General features: G+C 29.5%; 1 protein-coding gene and 1 long non-coding RNA gene across 2 annotated transcripts; both read left to right on the forward strand.

The window, feature by feature from the left end:
* The first annotated feature begins 6,424 nt into the window (after positions 1–6,424).
* LOC137826967 (uncharacterized) lies at positions 6,425–6,870 on the forward strand. The gene is made up of 2 exons (XR_011083629.1): positions 6,425–6,564; positions 6,714–6,870. It is a non-coding gene; the product is annotated as an uncharacterized lncRNA (long non-coding RNA).
* An 8,884-nt stretch (positions 6,871–15,754) lies between these two features.
* Positions 15,755–18,240, forward strand: LOC137823332 (small ribosomal subunit protein eS8-like). Its single transcript, XM_068628417.1, has 5 exons — positions 15,755–15,921; positions 16,030–16,102; positions 16,987–17,317; positions 17,684–17,853; positions 17,969–18,240. The coding sequence occupies exons 1-5, from the start codon at positions 15,918–15,920 to the stop codon at positions 18,042–18,044; spliced, it is 654 nt and encodes a 217-aa protein (XP_068484518.1). The 5' UTR covers positions 15,755–15,917; the 3' UTR covers positions 18,045–18,240.
* Positions 18,241–23,424: the final 5,184 nt, after the last annotated feature.

The raw sequence follows: 23,424 nt of genomic DNA on the forward strand, positions 1-23,424 counted from the left end.
CGGTGATAGATTATTCTAGAGAAATAAAGGGATTTAATGAATTTATAAAAAGATCTGAGTTGGTAGATATCCCGCTGGTTGGTAGGAAGTTTACTTGGTATAAGCCTAATGGATTGGTGAAAAGCAGAATTGACAGGGTTCTTGTGTCTAAGGAGTGGCTCGAAGCTTGGCCACATTGTCAACAATTCGTCCTAAACAGGTCAATCTCGGATCATTGTGCAGTTGTCCTTAAGCAAGTGTTTGTTGACTGGGGTCCGAGACCTTTTAGGAGTTTGGATGTCTGGCAAAAAGATAATAGGTTTAAAGAGTTTGTGAGATTGAAGTGGGAAAACTTTGATGTTCAAGGAAGTGGAATTTACGTCTTCAAAGAAAAGTTGAAAAAGCTTAAAGCAGAGTTGAAAATCTGGAACAAAGAAGTGTTTGGAGATGTGAACCTTGCTAGTGAGGAGTTACAAAGGAGGATTAATGAGTTAGACGCACGGGATGATGATAATGGTTTAGAAGAGTCAGAAAGGGAGGAGAGAAGGTCACTCTTGGCTGATCTGAACAAAGCCATGTTTAAACAAGAGGCGGTTGCATTTCAAAAAGCAAGACAAAAATGGTTGAAACAGGGGGATCTTAACACAAAGTTTTTTCACTCATCTGTGAAATGGAGAAGGTCGAGGAATGAATTGCACGGGTTGTTTGTTGAGGGTAGGTGGTGTGAGGATAAGGGGGTAATCATGGACAAGGTCCGTGACTTCTTCAAGGATAGATTTGACAGGAACGATGTCTGTCAGGTTAGGTTAGATAACGTAAGGTTCAATTCTATATCGGAAGCAGACAACGAGTTGTTGGTAGGGGAGTTCTCTGAAGAAGAAATTAGGACTGCGGTTTGGAATTGTGAAAGTTCTAAGAGCCCTGGCCCTGATGGATTTAATTTTGGTTTCATAAAGTTTTGTTGGGAAATTTTAAGGATGGATGTGATGTCAGCGGTGAAGGATTTTGCGACAAAGAGCCATTGGCCTAGAGGTTCAAACGCTTCTTTCCTTTGTCTTGTTCCAAAAGTTGAAAATCCTTTGCAGCTTGGTGAGTTTAGACCTATTTCTTTGGTAGGATGTTTGTATAAAATTATCTCAAAAGCGTTGTCTCTACGTTTGAAAAAGGTGATTAGCAAAGTGATTGGCGTTAGACAGTCTGCTTTTCTTGAAGGTAGGGGTTTGTTGGACAGTGTGCTGGTAGCGAATGAGGTGCTGGAAGAATATAGAAGGAAAAAGAAGAGTTGTGTGTTCTTTAAAGTTGACTATGAAAAAGCATATGACTCGGTTAGCTGGGAGTTCCTATATTATATGTTGGAAAGATTGGGTTTTTGTGCTCAATGGATTCGATGGATAAAGTGTTGTTTAGAATCTGCTTCAGTCTCTGTATTAGTGAATGGCAATCCAACTGGGGAATTTACTCCTCGGAGGGGACTTCGTCAAGGTGACCCGCTTGCTCCGTTCCTCTTCCTTATAGTTGCAGAAGGGTTGGCTGGGGTGTCTAGGATGGCTGAAGAGAAGAATTTGATTGATAGTCTGGAGGTTGGAAGAGATAAGGTGAAGGTTAGTATGTTACAATATGCTGACGATACATTATTCTTTTGCGAAGCGAATACCAAAAGTGTTTTTAATATTAAGGCTATCTTGCTTTGCTTTGAGCTCGCTTCTGGGCTTAAGGTGAATTTTTTAAAAAGCAGTATTGGCGGGATGGGGTTGGATCAATGTTCGCTTCAGCGTTTTGCAGCTACTCTTAACTGTAAGGTGATGGTAACTCCTTTTGTCTATTTAGGGTTACCGGTAGGAGGATGCCATAAGCGCAGTGTTTTCTGGAACGGGGTGTTAGAGAGAGTTCAAGGCAAGCTGTCGAGGTGGAAAGGCAAGTGTTTGTCGATGGCTGGGAGGATCTGTTTGATTAAGTCAGTCCTCTCCTCAGTTCCGTTATTCTTTATGTCCCTATTCAAACTGCCATCTGGGGTGGTTGACAAGTTAGTTCGGATCCAAAGAAATTTCCTTTGGGGGTGGGGTTCTGACAGAAGGAAGATTGCTTGGGCCTCTTGGAATAAGGTTTGCGAGCCTCGGGACTACGGGGGTCTTGGAATCATTGACTTAAAGACTTTTAACCTGGCCCTGCTAGGCAAGTGGATTTGGAGGTGGGGGTCGGCCAAGGGAGGTTTGTGGAAAGAGATTCTTGACTCTAAATATGGTGGATGGAGGAATTTGAGAGCGGAAGGTAAACCCTGTAGGGGTTCTCTTTGGTGGAGAGACTTGAAGGAGGTTTGGGCCTCGGTGGGCTGGGGCAGAAGTTTTGAAGATGGGGTTGAGTGGAAAGTTGGTGATGGAGGAAATATTTCATTCTGGGAGGACAGCTGGTTGAATTGTGGTGCTCTGAAGGGAATGTTTCCGAGATTATATTCGCTTATCACGGCTAAAGCTGCTAAGGTGGCCGAGTTCGGGAACTGGTTTAATGGTGTTTGGATTTGGCATTTGTGCTGGCGTAGATCCCTCTTTGACTGGGAGAAGTTGTTGGAGGAGCAGTTGAGTCAGTTGCTGCAAGGGGTGAAGATGGATGTGGGAGGGGTGGATAGCTGGATCTGGAAGGCTGAGGGGTCTCAAAGTTTTACTGTTAACTCAGCTTATAGCAAGGTAAGGAGGGTTAGTGATGGGGAGTCCTCTCCGACCTACTGTAGGTTGTGGAGGTGTAAAGCCTTGCCTTCTGCTGTATTCTTGGCCTGGAGAGTTTTGGAAAATAGGATTGCAACTAGGGTTAATTTGGTAAGGCGCGGGATGGTGGTTGAAAATCCTGTATGTTGCTTGTGTGGGAAGGTCGATGAGTCGTCGAGTCACTTGTTCGCCGTTTGTGACTTTGCTTGGAGGGTATGGTGCCTTTGCTTTGAGTGGCTTGGAGTGTCGTTCGTAATCCATTCGGATCCAATGCAAAATTTTATTCAATTCAGGTTGAGTCAGGCATCTGTTTCGGTTAATGATGTTTGGGGGGCAATTTGGGTTGGAATTGTGAGTGAAATTTGGAAGCATAGGAACTCGGTCGTCTTTAATGGAGGAGTGGCAGATGCGTTAGAAGTTTTTGCCTCAGCACAAGTAAAGGTGTGGTCTTGGATTGCTGCAAAGTCCCGCGAAGTTTATTTTTCCTATCCCTGTTGGGTTCTGGATCTTTTGGCCTGTATACGGCTGATTTGGTAAAGCTAGTTAGCGCTTGGTTTGGTTGGTCTTTTGACCAGCGGTTTTGGGTGTCGAGTTAGGAGTTAAATTGTATGTGTGTTTGTAAAAGGGTTGGACCACCCCTGAAGTGGTTCTCATTTATTGATTTTTTATTGCTGATAAAAAAAAAATTGAACCCACTTTTAAACTTTTAAAATATTGAATGTAGTTTAAAAAATATAAATGACTAAATTAAGTTCATTTAAAAAAAATGGTTGAAATATTCTAAGATTAAAATATAATAATAAATATTTAAATTATTAAAATAATAAATGTACATATTATTCTAAAAAATCATCAGAATGAAAAATCATTCTTCGGTTTTTTAACTTCATTTTTATTTTTATTAAATTGCATATATTTTAATTTGAGTGTCGGTTGATAAAAAAACATGTAATACATCAATAAAATATATAATTGAATGGATTTATAAAGAATTTCTAAAAAAATCATTAAATTTTTAAAAAAATCATTAAATAACAATAAATTTTGAGATAAAAATAATTAGTTATTATATTAAATAAGTTAAATCTTATTTTATAAATTAAATAATTATTGATATTTAAAATAATCTTGATTATTAATAAAAAATTAAACTAATTTTTAAATTGGTATTTGGATTAGTTACCAAGATTTTAACTACTAACTATTTTAAATTGTGACTAATATAGTAATTGTAACTAATTTAGAATCTAAAATAATTAATAACTAAAATTTGGTAGCTAATTTAAATATCAATTTAGAAAACCAGTTTACAGATATAGTTATTTTTTTTTCAAGATTATCAATTTCAATTGTCTTCTGGATTGACTATGTTCAATTATTCATCGATAATAGTTTAAAAAGTTAAACAACTTGTTTTATTTTTCAGATTTACATTTATAATTATGATGCATGGTTATATTGTAGGTTTTTATAAAGGAAATATGTAAACTAATAGAACAAATTTTGGACATCAAGAGGAACATTTGTGATTATTGAAGAATATAATATAATTTGAAAATGATTTGTCCTATTTTGTTCCTTGTGAACAATATTTTAGGTTTTCGTTTGTAGTACTTCATAGTAGCATTCATCTTTTATTTTTTCATACTAGTTTTTTTAACTCATTTTATGTTTGAGTTTGAATTTCAATGTGTCTACTTGATATATTTTGGTATAAATTTAAGTATGTATAACTTGTTAGTTGATTAGTGTTATATTCATTTATTTGTTTCATTTATTGAAAAAGTATTTTAACAAACATAGATAAATAAATACAATAGATGTAAACAATCGTGGTTGAAAAAGTACATGAATACTTAAATGATAAACGAGTAAAAAGCAAATGTGCATAGTTCTGAATATGAAACATATAATATTTTACGGAGGTTCTGAAATTTGTTATTTTATGAAAGTTCATAAAACATATGGTATTTTATGGAGGTTCAAAAACCTATAGTATTTCATGGAAGTTTTGAAATCAATAAAATTTTACAAAGATTTTGAAACTCGTGATAGTTAACAGGAATCTTGAAAACTCATGGCAGTTAACGAAAACTTAGAAACTCATGATAGTTAAGGAGTTTTGATGATTTTTTCTGAAATTTAAAAAATCCCAAAAAAACATGTTTCCAAATAATGATTTAAGGGACGTGCAATCATGGATAAATAATTTAACGAATATTTTAAAATATTTTTTCTTGTATAGTTTCATTTCTAAGAGATGCATTAGAAAAAAAAATATAAAAAATATAATTTATTGACTTTTAAATATACAAAAATAATATAAAAAATAATATTATTATTTTTGTTAGTTATAATTAGTTTATATATTTAATTAATTAATTAAAATTTTTGAGAATATTATTACTTTCATGGATGACCAACTTATAGACATTACATGAAAAACTGATTGAAGATTTTCACTTTTAAACACCAATGTCTTTACTCCACTCTATTCTTTTGAACTTGTTAGGTCAGATTTAGTTTCTGGCTATAAATGAACATGTTAAATAGATGACAAGAAGAACACATGTTTATTTTTATTTCAGAAATAAAGATGGATTACATTAAGATTTTGCTACAAGAGCAATATCTCGGATCCTAACCACCAAAGCAACATAGCCTACGATTTCTTGTTGAATATAATAGTAATGTTGGATTATAGTGGTCATATTGGCAATTATTTGCTATAATATGTCTCTTTGTTAACTAAAAACATACGTATTAGATCATACTTATAATATTATTCTTATTTATACTTTAAAATATTATATATTATATACTTATATTCATTACATTTAGATATCCTTTGTCGAAAGATTCATAATAGAGTTCATTTGTTATTTATATATAAAGAGTACTGATTATTTGAAAAAAACCAATACGCCAAATTACATCTTTTTTCCTCTGCTTACTAATTTACAAAAATATCCATGTCACATAACTAACTAATCAGGCATTTAAAGAAGTTATATTCTGACCCATGAAAAAATTGATTGTCAAAAACTAATTTTAGATATATAAAATACGCAGATGATTATCTTTGATTATAATATAATAGATTTCTTAAGAACCTATTTAATAATTAATTTTCTAAGTCATGCAGATAGTAATAGATTCTTGGTTACTTTGTAATTATTTTTTTGGAGTTAGTTTTTAAGATGTTTAGTCTGTCAGATTAATTATTAATATTACCTACCATTTTGAAATTATCAATGTAATAAGAAATTTAATTTTATATTTATTTATTACTTTCTGTAACCATAGAACATTCCCTAAATAACGTAATTCATTTGGATCAGATTATATCGTATGAATTCAAACATGTAAATTACTTGGTTTCAGTATAGATAGATAGCTAGAAAAAAGGATGACTTTGAGATTTATACTGATTATCTGGAATCAGTGGTTCCAGAAGTATCATCATACGTAGAAGGTGCTCGAAATAGCATGAGGGTATAATAAGAAGAAAGTTTCACATATATATATAGGGCACGTGTAAACCAAACCAAGTTTAGGATGGAGAATATGACAAAGACAACATGTTCTACAACATTTAGCGGTGGACATGAGTTGATTCAGCCATTGCATGTTATACGTGGTTTGAGCTGGTGAATTGCATGCAAAGATGTTGCCACGTAACATGTGACGACGACATTTGGTGTTGTGTGTTGGGGACATGTATAAAAAGGTTGCACATATGTAACATCCTCAAAGCATAAAACATATTCTGAGAGTGATAGTGAGAGAAAATGAGTAACACAGGTGGAGATGCATTTAGAGGGATGGCAGCTTGTGATGACAGGTGTGGGTGCACAGTTCCATGCCCTGGTGGTTCTTCTTGCAGGTCTCTTTCTTAATTTCATAATAAAACTACTTGAGTTTTCAATGCTTTTCTGCTACCCGAATCTCTTCAGTTCCAAGATTTGGTAGATGCACAATTTTTCTGATATCAAACAGTGTCTTCTGCTGAGATATTTATGAGTGATAATGCAGGTGCAGGAGTGCTGGGACTACAACGGGAGGGGGTGATCACGTGACATGCACGTGTGGAGAGCACTGTGGATGCAATCCATGTTCATGTTCCAAAACTGCAGCAGCTGGAAGTGGGTGCAGATGTGGTTCAGGTTGCGCATGTGTCTCTTGCCGCTCCTAAATAATGACTATGAAAGTTTAAATCAGATAAAATTAGCCTGGTGTCAATGCCCTAATAGGTAGTTAATGCCCTAATAGGTAGTTGAATGCTTAAACTCATATATATGTAGCTCAAGTACTATTTGCGAAGGTTTTTGCTTATGGAATCAAATCATAAATAAAATATTATGCATTTAGAAAAATGCATCTTGTGATAATGATGTTGGTGTTAATGGGATAGATGTATGATACTCAGAAAACAACACTACTTTATCTTTTTTTATTAATTTTATTTGGTTTGTTTCCTTTTATTTTCTAAGATAATAGTAGTCATATATTCATATATATGCATCATACTTATCAGGTCATGTTATAAAGATAGATGCACATATATATACACTATTTTATTTATTTATAATTTTAAAATAATGTTCATAAACACACATATTTATATAAAATTAACCGAGCAACAACTATATCTGAAGATTAATGAATAATTGGGAAGAAGAAGAAAAGCATCAACCATTCAAAACCAAGAAAGACACCACCTCAAATACAAGTAGCCATAATTACAGAATCGATACTCTTGTCTTATATACAAGCCAAAATCAAATCTAAACACTTGTCATATATATAAGCCAAATCTAAACACTTGTCATATATATAAGCCAAAATCAAATTTAAACTTTTGGGCAAAGGCAAAATTAAATTTAAATTTTGGGCACCGATTTTGTCTTGTTTTACATGAAAATCAATTCTTACATTTTCTAATTCAAAATGAACTTAAGAGAAAATCAATTCTATAACTAAAGAAGTGCATATATTATCTCATATGTCTTTTGGATCATAAAAAAAACTTTTTCACTCATGAAACTTCTTTAAGATCCCTATTTCTCATCTCACAATACTAACACTCAGATTAATGTAAGTACACTATTCAAATTTATCTTAAGGATATTAACATAAAACACTCATATCCTTAATCTAACCCTCTCCTATGGAACTCCTTGATAATCTAACCCTCTCCCCATCTACACCAACATGTTGATCCAACTCCTTGATAATCTAATCTTCTTCCCATCTACACCCTCTTCATCTACACCACCCTCTTTTCATCTACACCAACATGTTGATCAAAACAAGGAATCTTAATAATCGCTTATTCATACTGCTAAACACTACATCAACGAATACAAATACAACATTAAAACGAAAAACACTATACTTCTAAACAACTTAAAAAAATGTATAAAATTAATTTAATGATAATATTTATAGACAACTTTAAAAAATATTAAATATTAACAAAAAATAATTTAATAATGATGAAGCAAAATCGATTTTGCATTGTGTTACAAAAGGATGAAAATCAATTCTCAAAGCATTATACATCAATTAAAATTGATTATAATCCAAAATGAACTAAGAAAAAATCACTTCTAATACAAAAACAATTCATACATTACATCGTATATTTTCTTTAGCTCGTCCTCAACACAACAAAAAAATCAAGTTCACTCTCACTCATGGCACATCTCTGATAAGAATCCTATTTCTCACAATACCAACACTTAGATTAATGAACGAATAAAAACACATTATTCACGTGCTGAAGCTTTTAAATTTGAAGAAAAAATTCAAATCAGTCAAAAGATTCATCAAAGTCTCTATGTGATGGAGTGTGTAGCATAGTCTGTGTTGTGTAGTGTGTAACATTGATTCCTTCTTCACAATGGTCAAAACCAATCTCAATTTATGCATTCATTGTTTCAAAGTTATTTTATTTTAAGGGTATTAACGTAAAACACTCATATCCTTTGTGGACATCCCTGATAATCTTTGCATATGTTAGGAAAAAGAAAAACCTCATCTAACCCTCTCCCCTTCTGCACCTTCGCCTCAAACATGTTGATCCAAACAAGGGATCATCATGCTGATGTAAACAAGGAATCTAAATACTCGCCTATCCACGCTGCCACTCCATCAACGAATCCAAACACAACAATAAATAAACACAAAACGAAACACTATACTTCTAAACAACTTAAAAAAATTTAACAAAAAATAATTTAATGATGATGGAGCAAAATCGATTCTCCCTTATTTTACAAAAGGATGAGAATCGATTCTCAAAGCATTATTCATCAACCAAAATTGATTGGAATCCAAAATGAATAAGGATAAAATCAATTTTAATACAAAAACAGTGCATGCATTACTTCGTATGTCTTCTTTAGCTCGTCTTCAACACAACAAAAAACTTAAAGTTCAGTCTCACTCATGGCGCACCTTTGACAAATCCTTATTTCTCACAATACAAACACTCAAATTAATAAATGAATAAAAACACAGTATTCACGGGCTGAAAGTTTTTGAAGAAAAAAATTTGAATCAGTCAAAAGATTCCTCACAGTCTCTCTATGGTGCAGTGAGTAGCATAGTCTCTATGGAGAAGCTTGTAACATTGATTCCTTCTTCACAGTGGTCCAGACCAATCTCATTTCATGCATTCACTATTTCAATGTTATCTTAAGGGTATTAACGTAAAACACTCATATCCTTCGTGGACATCCTGATAATCTTTGCATATGTTAGGGAAAAGAAAAAACGCATCTAACCCTCTCCCCTTCTGCAACTTCGCCTCAAACATGTTGATCCAAACAAGGGATCATCATGTTGATCTAAACAAGGGATCTTAATACTCGTCTTTATGATGTAGTGTGTAGCATAGTCTTTATGATGTAGTGTGTAACATTGATTCATTCTTCACAGTGGTCCAGCCCAATCTCATTTCATGCATTCACTGTTTCAAAGTTATCTTAAGGGTATTAACATAAAACACTCATATCCTACGTGGAACTCTTTGATAATCTTTGCATAGTTTAGGGAAAAGAAAAAATGCATCTAACCCTCTCCTCATCTGCACGTTTGCCTCAAACATGTCGATCAAAACAAAGGATCTTAATACTCGCCTATCGATGTTGCCACTCCATCAGTGAATCCAAACACAATATTAAATAAACACAAAACGAAACACTATACTTCCAAACAACTTAAAAAAATTATAAATTTAATTTAATGATTGTATTTATAGACAACTGTAAAAAAATATTAGATTTAAAAAAAAGTTAATGATGATGGAGCAAAATCGATTTGTTTTACAAGAGGACGAGAATCGATGCTCAAAGCATTATACATCAACCGAAATTGATTCTAATCCAAAATGAGCAAAATCGAGTATGCCTTGTTTTACAAAAAGATGAGAATCGATTATAGAAGCATTATACATCAACCAAAATTGATTCTAATCCAAAATGAACTAAGAGAAAATCATTTCTAGTACAAAAATAGTGCATGCATTACTTCGTATATCTTCTTTGGCTCGTTTTCAACACAACAAAAAACTTCAAATTTGCTCTCACTCATGGCACACCTCTAACAAGGTCCGTTTTTCTCACAATACCAACACTCAGTTTAATGAATGAATGAAAGTACATTATTCACGGACGGGAAGCTTTTGAAGAAAAAATTAAAATCAGTCAAAAGATTCCTCACAGTCTCTCTATGGTGCAGTGTGTAGCATAGTCTCTCTGGTGTAGTGTGTAACATTGATTCCTTCTTTAGAGTGGTCCAGACCAATCTCATTACATGCATTCACTGTTTCAAAGTTATCTTAAGGGTATTAACATAAAACACTCATATCCTTCGTGAACATCCTGATAATCTTTGCATATGTTAGGAAAAAGAAAAAACGCATCTAACCCTCTCCCCTTCTACAACTTCGCCTCAAACAAAAAAATAATTTAATGATGATGGAGCAAAATCGATTATATCTTGTTTTACAAAAGGATGAGAATTGAATCTCAAAGCATTATACATCAACCAAAAATGATTGTAATCCAAAATGAACTAAGAAAAAATCAGTTCTAATACAAAAACAGTTCATGCATTACTTCGTATGTCTTCTTTGGCTCGTCCTTAGCACAACAAAAAACATCAAGTTCACTCTCACTCTTGGCACATCTCTGACAAGATCCCTATTCTCATAGTACCAACACTCAGATTTATGAATGAATGAAAGCACACTATTCACGAATTGGAAGCCTTTGAAGAAAAAAATTCAAATCAGTCTAAAGATTTCTCACAGTCTCTCTGTGGTGCATTGTGTAAAATTGATTCCTTTCTCACAGTGGTCCTGACCAATCTCATTTTATGCATTCACTGTTTAAAAATTATCTTTGAGGTATTAACGTACTCATAACCTGCGTGGACATCCTCGATAATCTTTGCATATGTTAGGGAAAAGAAAAAAACGCATTTAACCCTCTCCCCATCTGCACCTTCGCTCAAACATGTCGATTCAAACAAAGGATCTTAATACTCGCTTATCCATGCTGTCACTTCATCAGCGAATCTAAACACAATATTAAATAAACACAAAACGAAACACTATACTTCTAAACAACTTAAAAAAAATTATAAATTTAATTTAATGATGGTATTTATAGACAATTGTAAAAAGATTAGATTTTAACAAAAAATAATTTAATGATGATGGAGCAAAATCGATTCTGCCTTGTTTTACAAAAGGATGATAATCGATTCTCAAAGCATTATACATCAACCGAAATTGATTCTAATCCAAAATGAACTAAGAGAAAATCAATTATGATAAAAAAACAGTGCATGCATTAATTCGTATGTCTTCTTTGGATCGTCCTCAACACAACAAAAAAACTTCATGTTCACTCTCACTCATGGCACATCTCTGACAAGATCCCTATTTCTCACAATACCAACATTCAGATTAATGAATGAATGAAAGCGGGCTGGAAGCTTTTGAAAAAAAATTCAAATTAGTTAAAAGATTCCTCACAGTCTCTCTATGGTGCAATGTGTAGCATTGTCTCTGTGGTGCAGTGTGTAACATTGATTTCTTCTTCACAGTGGTCTAGACCAATCTCATTTCATGCATTCACTGTTACAAAGTTATCTTAAGGGTATTAACAAACACTCATATCCTACGTGGACATCCCTGATAATCTTTGCATATGTTGGAGAAAAGAAAATTGCATCCCTGATAAATTATAATTATTTAAATTTTGAAACAACATAGCAAATAAATCAAAAGTTAACATATGCAAAGATTATCAGGGATGCAACCTTAAATATTTTTCATTATTGTAATGGAATTAAGATGAGACACAAATATATACAAGTGTATGGAGACTTTTTTTCTCCAAATTAAAAGCTACTTAGGTAGATATCCACTAATCATGAGATTCTATCATTATTAATTTAATTACATATATTTGCACGAGATTCTCCACATTTGCACCCTCGCCTCAAACATACTGATCTAAACATGAGATTATCATATTAATCCAAACAAGAGATCTTAATACTCGCCTATCCACGTTGTCACTTCATAAGCGAATCCAAACGCAACATTAAAGAAACAGAAAATGAAACACTATATTTCTAAGCAACTTAAAAAAATTTATAAAATTAATTTAATGATGATATTTATAGACAACCTTAAAAAAATTAGATTTTAACAAACCTTATAGACAACCTTAAAATTAATTTAATGATGATATATTTTTAGTAAGATTATTTGTAAATTCATTAAAAAAATAATTTTAATTTTGCTATATGCTTGTATATAATTAGTAGAAAAAATATATTTTATTTTACTTTAGGATACAATTAAGGCATAAGTATTAACTATAGATTTATCTCAACATGTGATATGAGATTTAAAATAGTCTAATTAAAAAATATTATATGATATTACTTTAGTTAAATGATATGTAGAATTATATTTTAAGTAATATTCATGACATAAATTTGATATAACATTAAAATATTTTATTATTTTAATAAGATGACGTGTAACATAAAATTATGTATTAAGTAATATTTATGAGATATAATTTTGATATAATATTAAAATATTTTATAAAATATACAATATATATATAATAGTGTAATTATAAAATATTATATGGTATTATTTTAATGAGATGATGTATAAAATTATGTATTAATATTATAAGATTTTATAGTACATATAATAAATACATATATATATATATATATATGTATATAATATAATATATATATATAATAGTGTAATTATGAAATGTTATATGATATAAAATTATGTATTAAGTGATATTTATGAGATATATATTTGATATAATATTAGAATATTTTATAATATATATATATAATAGTGTTATTTTGGAATATTATATGATATTAAAATTATGTATTAAATAAAATTTATGAAATATAAATTTGATATAATATTAGAATATTTTATAATATATATATATATATATTTTGACCAAGTTGTTGTTAAAAATAACTATAATAAATATACTACATTCTTATATTGGTATTATTGTTATTATTATTATTTTATAATTTAGTGAATAAAAAAATTAAATAAATAATATAAGATATTTATATATTATAAATGCATATATATATATATAAAACATCTATTATGATAAAGTTTAGATAAAATAATACAAAAATATTAGTTTATAAATAGTTAGAAATTTAAATTAAATATATTAGGAATATTTGATTATATACATAATTAAGGAACAAAATTGTTTAGTAATATAACTTTGTGAAAAATTATGAATAATTTAATAATTATGAGTAATTTTATAATATTTTATGACTTATTACATCATGTATATTTTGTTACATCTTATTAAATTTATTTTTAATTATTTTGGGAGTGTAAATATGATCTATCTATTTAGGTAGATGAGTTATTTATAACAACACACAATGAGAATGAAGTTATTAAGTTATAATTACAAATGAATATTAAAATTAAAATAAATTAGAAATAAAAAATAATTATATTTTGATTATATTTAATTGAGTCTTAAATTCAACATACTTGAATTGTGAAATTAATTCAATGATATCCTCTATATTTCATGATTATTAAAGTTTGTCATGTACATTCCATTCCATGAAAAATAAAATTTTACATCTACATACTATAAATTAAAATAAAAAATTGTGTAGTTATCATTTTAAGGATTCAAAGTTATTAAAAAAAATATTGATTGAATATTTAGATATTGAAAGTAAAAATATAATATGCATGATTCCAATCCCTTAAAGTGCATGATTAAATAAAAGATAACAACAGGCTTTACCATAGAAAAACTGCGATCTTAATCTTAATATTATCTAGCAGTTATAGTCCCAAGGTAGGTAGAAAATAAGATGTAAGAAATAAAATTAATAAAAAAATTAAGAAATAAAATTAATAAAAAATAGAGAAACAAAATAAATACATAAATAAAATATTTGATTAAAATATAAATTAAGTAAACAAACTAATATTTATTACTTAAAATAAATTTTTTTCTATTTTTTCTTATTGATAATGATTATTTATTTCTTACAGTTGGAGTTGTATTTAAAAACTTTGGAATTGTATTTAAAAACTATTTCATATTTCATATTGCATATTGATACTAATTCAAAAATAACTAAGAGAAAATCATTTTTAATAAAAAAAATAACTAAGAGAAAATCATTTCTAATACAAAAATAGTGCATGCATTACTTCGTATGTGTTTTTTTCTCGTCCTCAATAAAAAAAAATTCAAATTCACTCTCACACATTTCACACCTATAACAAGATCTTCTTTTCTCATAATAAATTTGATCTCATTTAATTTAATTTGTTAAGATTTTAGGTTATTAGGTTGACATTTTTAGATTAACCTAACTTTCTATATTTCATCCTTTAACATAGATTTCATACAACTTTGTGCAACTCAACTTAATCAAACCTAACCAATTTATATTTATAAAAAAATAATATTATAATATTTATAAAAGAAAAATGTTTAATCATATCAAGGAAGTTCAAACATTTCATCTATCCTACATTTTTTTAAAGTGACAATCCTAATTACATTTTCTAAATCCACATTATTTAAGTTGTATCGAATTCTTAATTACATTTCCTTTTTACTCTTTTTTTTTTATCTACAACATGATGTTATTATATTTTTTCCTCCATTCATAAAAAAATGACCTCACTATTTTACTTATTTACATAGAATTTTCATAGATTAAACATTGAAAATGATAAAAAATAAATTTAAAAACTTTCATACTATTTGATTTATCTTAACTATTACAATATTTATATTTTTATTTGATATTTTGGGATTATATTTTAGTATATTAACACGTGTACACAGTATAATTATTCTATTATTTATAATTTTTTTATTTAATTATGTATTATTATTTTCACATTATTTTAAATATGTTATTTATATTTAAAATATGTTATTTTTACTTATTTAAAACTTAAATAGAGATATTGTAAGATTTAGTATAAGATTAATAATAATAGGCATTATGTATATTATATATAAATTGAATGTAAAAAAATATAATTTAAAATATTTTAATAAATAACATATTATAAGAGTTTAACATTAATTAAAAAATAAAATTAAAATAATTTAAAATATACTTCAGTAATAGAAAATTAAAATTTATAAAAATATTGTATAAAAGTGACTAATTTTAACATTTATATTTATTAACTACTTGAATTAATAATTGTATCATTTACTAAAATAACTTAACAACTATTAATTATTTTTTGTTTTCAGTCTTTTCAAACATATATTATGGAAAGAAATAATTTTTAATTAATTAGAGAAAATATGTGAAATGGGCCTAAAAATTAATGAAAATAAAATATTGATAAAAGTGGGAAATTTTCACTCTCAAAATTAAAAAAGAAAAATATTTTGTAACACAAGATTAAGTTTAATAAAATATTGTATTTAGTTAGACATGGGTTGGACTTAAAGGAAAGCCCAAATTGAAGCCCAATTGGATTACCCACAAGAATTGGGATGAGTCCTGGTCTGTATCCAAGCAGAACTAGGGTTTCATATATAATACGCATTATGGTGAGGGTTTTATCAGAGAGGGGCCGTACCCAGAGAAGAAGCTAGGGAGGAAGAGGGGAGAGAGAATTTTGAACGCTAAATCAAGATGGGTATGTCTCTTCCTAATCATTGTTTCTTTGATCTCTCATAGTTCAATTGCTGATAATAACTGTGTCTGTAGAATTTTCTCTCTGATGGACTGTCATTGTTTTCAACAGGTATTTCCAGGGATTCCATGCACAAGAGGCGTGCAACTGGAGGCAAGAAGAAGGCGTGGAGAAAGAAGAGAAAGTAATGCCCCATTTTTAACAGTTTTGAATTTGATTTCTTTTTTTAATGCATAAAATAACAATTATTTAATTATTTATTTACTTGGGGGTGATGATTGACGAACGATTTTGTATATACAAGTGTATCTGCCGGATCTAGCTGCAGTTATACTTAACTAGGCAAATTGGGTGATTCAAATGGTTACTGCAGTAGTAATTTAGGTTAAAGTCATGCGAAACCAATGCACTGAATGTGTTTTGTTTAGAAATTTAGAAGTGGCATTTAGTTCTGGTGTCTTCTATTTACAAATAGAGAAATATCAGAGAAGACTATCGATGTTTTGAAAGATTGAAGTTCTATTTTACTCTACATTCTATCACGTGTCTGGATATTGTTGTTTGATGATTTGAATTTATCTTTTGCAATGACATCAGGATTTTGCTTCTTGGATATGCATACATCATTCATGTCTGGAGTTTTATGTCTCATTGTTTCCAATCCTTCTACATAAATGGTTATATAGCATGTATACCTTTTTGTTAGACAAATGTATTTCTGTTCATTATTTAAGAATGTCATATCAACATAGGGTGAGGTCTACAATTATGGTGAGATTTAGTTATCCTCTACTGTTAGCAAACTGACCAAAATTGCTCAATAATAACATAGTAGCTACCAAATCTCACTGCTAGCTGAATTTTTATCATCTCTGCCTTGTGAACTTTTCTTTGCGGTTTTTAAGTTTACAACTTTGTTTAGATATTAATTTTAGCGGAAATTATTGAACACATTCGATTATTTATTGTGAATTGTTGACATTTTGTACATGCATGTTGATGTGGTTGTATTTATGCCAATTATTTTGTATTTAAGCTAAGATATTTCTTTTTTGTGGGCTTGTATAGGTATGAGCTTGGGCGCCAATCAGCCAACACCAAGTTATCAAGCAACAAGACAATTAGGAGGATTCGTGTTAGAGGTGGCAATGTAAAATGGAGGGCACTGAGGTTGGACACTGGAAATTACTCATGGGGTAGTGAGGCAGTAACCCGCAAGACTCGTATTCTAGATGTTGTTTACAATGCCTCAAACAATGAGCTTGTGAGAACTCAGACGTTGGTCAAGAGTGCTATTGTTCAGGTTGACGCTGCTCCTTTCAAGCAGTGGTACCTTCAGCACTATGGTGTTGAAATTGGCCGAAAAAAGAAAGCAGCATCCAAGAAGGACTCTACTGAGGTCATACATTGTGAATAGTCTTTTATTTATATTTCACCCTTATAATATATATCTATTGTTTATTTCTTGAATAATGTCTCTACTTTTGCTGGTTGTGTATTGAATGTTATTTGGCAGAGATATGTTGAAATTGAATCATTATTTGTGGTTTATAGTCTGTCTTTGATTGAAAATGTTGCACAAAAATCTGCAATTCATAATTGGATTAGTATTTACTTGAAGGGAGAAATAATGTTTTCTGACTATTTATTGTACTATTTTTTCTATTTCTATGAATAAACATTTATTTATGATACAGGTGTAATGTTTTGGATTGAATAGTATGCATCCATTGTGTTTGATGACCCTTTGATGTCAAACTTTCAGGAGGCTGATGCTGCTGCTGAAGAAACCAAGAAAAGTAACCATGTGCAGAGAAAACTTGAGAAGCGCCAGAAAGATCGCAAACTTGATGCCCACATTGAAGAACAATTTGCTGGTGGCAGATTGTTGGCATGTATTTCTTCTCGCCCTGGACAATGTGGCAGGGCTGATGGGTATGTGATCACCTCGGTTGAATCTTAGGATTCGGCCAGGCATAAATTTTTATTCGTGAGAGAGTATGTTCGTTCCAAATTCGTTTGCTTTTCTTATATTTTGGCAATTGTGTAGGTACATTCTGGAAGGGAAGGAGCTGGAGTTTTACATGAAGAAACTGCAGAAGAAGAAGGGAAAGGGTGCTGCTTAATTTTAGCGTTTTCCAAGTTTCTATTTGGCTTTAGTTCTTGGAAATTGGTACAATTCAGGATAATGTATGTTTTCGACTTTTGGTGGAGATCATCTTTAGTGTGAACGTTTTGTTAGTTTTATGCCAATTTCAACCAAAATTTTGTTTTTATTGTTACTCATAATTTTAATTTGAAGACAGGGATGCATTATGACCACGATTTGTTCTTATTTAAAAACAACTGTATGTATGGAGCATATTTTCTCGTGAAGTTATGTTTCCTTACCCGAACTTATGCATATGAATGGTTTTTCAAAATACGTAACCATATAAAAATAAGTCATGTGCACCAGAGTAATATGTCAATGACCCTAAATATCAATAATTTATTCATTTTTTTGTTTTTATGATTAATTTCTGTTTATTGTAATAATATAAAAATCATTACTTTGAAATAAAGAAAATAAAATTTCCCTATTTGATTTTTATAAATATTTTTTTAATTTAGTAAAGTTTTTAATTATTTATGTAAAATATAACGTTGTGTAAAAATCGAATACTTTGAAATTGTTTATTATGTGATGATTTTACCTTTCAAAATTTAATTTATCAATTTTTGTAGCAGGATTTAGAATTTAGAATGTACAGATCTCAATTTAGAATTTATGATGATTAATTAAAAACTAATATTTAAATACACATCAGATTCATACAAAATGATGTATCTAGGCTGCTAATAATGAATACAATTGAAGGCAATTAGGACTTCTCAGGCAATCATACTACGTGCCTCCAATTATTTTCGTAGTGCAACTCTTTCTTTTCCAATTTGTTCATGTTTCTCTATGTTTACAAATTCAGGATTAAATTTGCATATGAACATATTTTTGGAATAATATATTATGGTTTTCGTATCAGAAAAAGTTGATGGATTTTATGTTTAAAATATCATACAATAATAATTCTAGAATTTATTTTTATATTTTATATATATTCTGGAATCATCATTTTAAATGTATTTGCTTATATTCCAACATAGTCATTCTAGTGTTCATTTTTCATATCCCGAAATAAACATTACATAATTGTGTGCTTATGATTGATATTTCATTTTCTTATCAAAATGATAATTTTGATATATATTTTTATATTTTAAAATAGTTATATTTGTCTATGTCCTGAATAGGCTTTGACAGTTGAGACGCGTGGTGAAGTAAATGGTGGTGATGTACCAGTAAAAAGTTTTTCGACAATAAGTCAATACTTGATATTTGGAAGTTGAAAGTAATAAATGTTATTAAACGTATATTTTGATTTACATATGGTCAACCTATTTACAGAGTCGAGTTGATTAACATGACTATTATTATTAAGTTCTTGTATTAGTCTGACATATGATGTTTAATTATATATTAATCTAGCTATTAAATGGAGTATTACATTTGATAGTCGAGATGTGTGACCATGCAGCAAGACACTCTTTGTGGATATGCAGCAAGACACTCTTTGTGGATGTGCATTGCTTGACCATGTAGTACAAAGTATTGAGTTACATGTATGTTGTAAGTAAAATTTAAGAAATTTAAATTCATCTTAAGCTTGGACAATTGAAAAGTCTTGATGGTGGTATAGTAAGGTGACAATTTGCAATTTAAATAACAACGAATTATATATCTGTGTCGAGATTTGTGTTTGAGTTCATAAACTCAGTGCAAATTTTGTTTCTACTGGGATGGACGAAGTTTATGTGGGAGGGATTTTATGATTTTGTACTTTGACCCTAGGGCTTTATGGTTGAAAATGTCTTATTTATGTGTCTGATGAAGAACAACTAAGGCAAGCTAAAATACCTTATCTATATTTTAAGTGAGACTAAATTGAGAGGACCATGCATGATATGATGATCTAGTTTATAAACTCATAAGCTATTTTATATTGTGAAATTATTACCACGTGAATTTAGAGTTAAAAAGCACCACGAATCAAGTGTTTGAGTTATTATGATTGAGAAATGAACTTGTGTATGATGTTTGATATTATTTAATTAGGAATTGGGAGTGAATTTTTTTGTTCATTAAGATTTTCTTATAAAGAGCATTATTAATCATAAAATAATTTCATAAATATATATGTATATGAATATTTTACATCTTTATAATTATTCATAATATATTAAAAAAAATATGAGTTTTGTAAAATAATAAAAGTTTTATATCACAATAGTGAACTATCTATATATTTAATATCACTTAAGGATATTAAAACTAAGTCGTCCATGAGTCAACTTGTGAATTTTTTTTGAACAAATCTCACTGAGCATGTTTTCCTTATACTCATAATGTAAATACATATGAAAGAAAAATACGAAAAAGAGTGATGTCTTTATAAGTCTTAATATTGATGAACTTAATATAAAATACAAACCATGAGAGCCGACGATTTGACCTACAGCTCTAAGACTCAATCTCACTTTATCAAACATATGGATCTATATTCCATTTATGATGATTCATAATGAACATCAAAAGTTACATGAGAAGTGATTTGGTAGTTGAGTATTTTTTTTTATTAAAAACATTTGTACAATCATAATTATTTTTCTTGAGAGTATCGATCATTTAGAAACTCACAAAAGAGATATAAACTCACTACCTAACCTTGACAATGTTGAGCAAGTATCAGATAATCCTAAGTTTGGCTTATGAATATCCTAGTGCATGGTGTTATTTTGAACAATCCAACTACTTCCTTAAACCCCACCATGATCCCTATCTTTCATCCCACAATGTACCAAACTATGACTTTCCAAATACAAACATTCATGCATTAGCATGATCCCAACTTATTATAAGGAAACCTAAGACTCTTGCTCAACTTACATACTCTTTGTTTGAGAAATATCCAACAACCTAGATTTTGAATAGACTTTGTCTATAAAACGAAATGTTTTCCTTTACAACAAATTATGAAGACACAAGTGTTTCGCTTGAAAGATGATATACCACATTGTAGTCTCTTTTACATCTAATAAACATTTTTGTGATTAGGCGATACACACATAGTCTTAAAATAACATTGTATTTCTCAAAAGTCTCTTCATGCTTATTTTATGTTGCATGTAACGTTTGCTTCCTTCGTTTATCAAGAAGATTCATTAAAAGCATATGCCATATCAACAATCTCTTTGAATGTGAACTAAGGTTGTTGTGCTTCAATAACTCCCTGACGCTTGCTTTGTCAACATTAGAAAAACTATCTAGTATGTAACGATATTGTACTTTACACAACGCCAAGTAAAGACACTTTGTCAAGGATTGATAAGTTCTTCTAACTACCAGGATGTTGCTTCAAGGAGAGAAGAATATTTAATACATCTTCTACATTCAAGCTGATCCAATGTAAGGAGCATGTTCTTATGAAATGAAGCTGCTCAAGGATAAAATAGGATTTGCGTAACCTTTTTTCTTCAAGGCTTATATAAAGACATCCTTCGAAGAGAAGAATAAGAATTTTGGCCATTATTTGCAAAGTATTGAAATGTTGTCAAACTTATTATCTATGCCCTAAAAAACTTTACAAAAATGTTATTGTGTTCATTAGAAACTAGAAGTGAGAACTTAAACATTATATATGTTGAAAGATGTTACCTTCTCTAGCGAGTAAACCTTGTGATTTTTTTTTATCGCATATTAGATTAAGCTTATCTTAGCCAAGGGTGGTTGTTTGGTAAAAAATACTCGATAGGTTACGATCCAAAACATCACTCAGGTTTTTAGCCACAAGTGGCTAAATGTTTAAAGAATAGTGAACAAGTTAGCGAATAGTGGTTATGTTCCGAAATAATGCTCGTATTGTAAATTACAATGTTAGTCTGCATAGTAAAACTCAATATTTTGATTGAGAATTGGACGTAGTCTACACTATCAGATGAACCAGTATAAAAATCATTGAGTAGTTTCTACATTCCTTATCATGTTCTAATTGATGCTATTAAATCTGCACTAACCTAAGAAGGATTTTTTTTTTAACTTAGTTTTTGAAAGTCTTCTACAATTTTTCTATTGAGTATAAAACTATCGTCTAAGTGCATATGATCAGATGATATTTGTTAAAAAACTGAAAAAAAAAATGAAAACATAATTCAATCCTCTCTTCTTATGTTGTACCTATTTTTCACACTCTTTGGTGTCTTTAAGGATTACACAATGGGATGATTATTAAGATACATCATATTTCTCTTAACCAATAATTTATATACACCATCCAAATAAATATAAAAAGAACCCTTAAAAATGTATAAAAATGATAATATAGGATATAAGTAACTTTCTTTTATCCAAGTTAATTGAATAAAATATATTTTCTTTTCTTTTACTTTACTTTTTATATTATTTATATATATATATATATTTGAATAATAAAAGGATGGTGCTTAAAATAATATAAAATAATAAAATAAAAGAAGAATTAAAACAAGAACTTAAAATAAATAATTAGAAATGGATCAATATATAATACAAATAAAAAAGTATAAACATAAATAAATTTGGAAAGAATAAAAAATAAGTTATTATTTAAACAATAAGTGCATAAAAGAATAAAATGATCCACGTACTAAAAATAAATTGAATAATATAAGTATAGATTAAAAAAAGTTCAATGTGTAACTGCAAACAAATTAAATGACATAAATGAAAATTAATAAAAGTGATAGTTGGTTAACTAAAAATAATTTTGAACGTGGAATTATAAATAAATTAAATGACATAAATATAAACAAAGAGGATTAATACGTAATTATAGATAAATAAATGACATAAATGTAAATAAATAAAAATAATAAATGTGTAATTGAAGATAAATTAAATTACATAAATATAAATAAAGAAAGAAGTCTAATACGTAATTAAAAAAAATAGATTATAAAAAAAGGAACAAATAAATTAATATAAATATAAATAAAAAGAAAGACTCCATGTATTACTATAGTAAATTAAATAGAAGTATACAAATAAAGAAAGTAAAACTATATGTAGTCCAAAATAAATATAAAGTTAATAAAACACAAACAATTCTACTAAGATTAAACAAGTCTAGTAAGATTAATATAAAAATAAATTAACCTCACTTTTATCTTTTTGTGGTCAAACTCCCGAGTGAATGATATAAGTTGCAATATTAAATAAAAGGTAAAAAGATGGTATAGAGATGATAAATGGATATATGATAGATAAAGGTAGTACAAAATAATATGGTAGAGACATGAGAGAGAGATGCTAGAAAGTGATGGTGAAAGAGGGAAAAAGAGAAAAAGAATGAAAAGTTTGAAGTATGAAAGGTGGATAAACTATTTATATTTCTTTATTGTTGAAGTGTCTTAATTTTTTATTGTTTTTTAATC

This window comes from Phaseolus vulgaris, chromosome 8 (genome assembly GCF_000499845.2).
Source record: "Phaseolus vulgaris cultivar G19833 chromosome 8, P. vulgaris v2.0, whole genome shotgun sequence".
Classification (NCBI taxonomy): domain Eukaryota; kingdom Viridiplantae; phylum Streptophyta; class Magnoliopsida; order Fabales; family Fabaceae; genus Phaseolus; species Phaseolus vulgaris.

Coding starts and splice junctions, on each gene's coding strand:
- LOC137823332 (XM_068628417.1), top strand. Junction 16,103..16,986: donor GCGTGGAGAAAGAAGAGAAA/GTAATGCCCCAT, acceptor GGGCTTGTATAG/GTATGAGCTTGGGCGCCAAT. Junction 17,318..17,683: donor CCAAGAAGGACTCTACTGAG/GTCATACATTGT, acceptor TCAAACTTTCAG/GAGGCTGATGCTGCTGCTGA.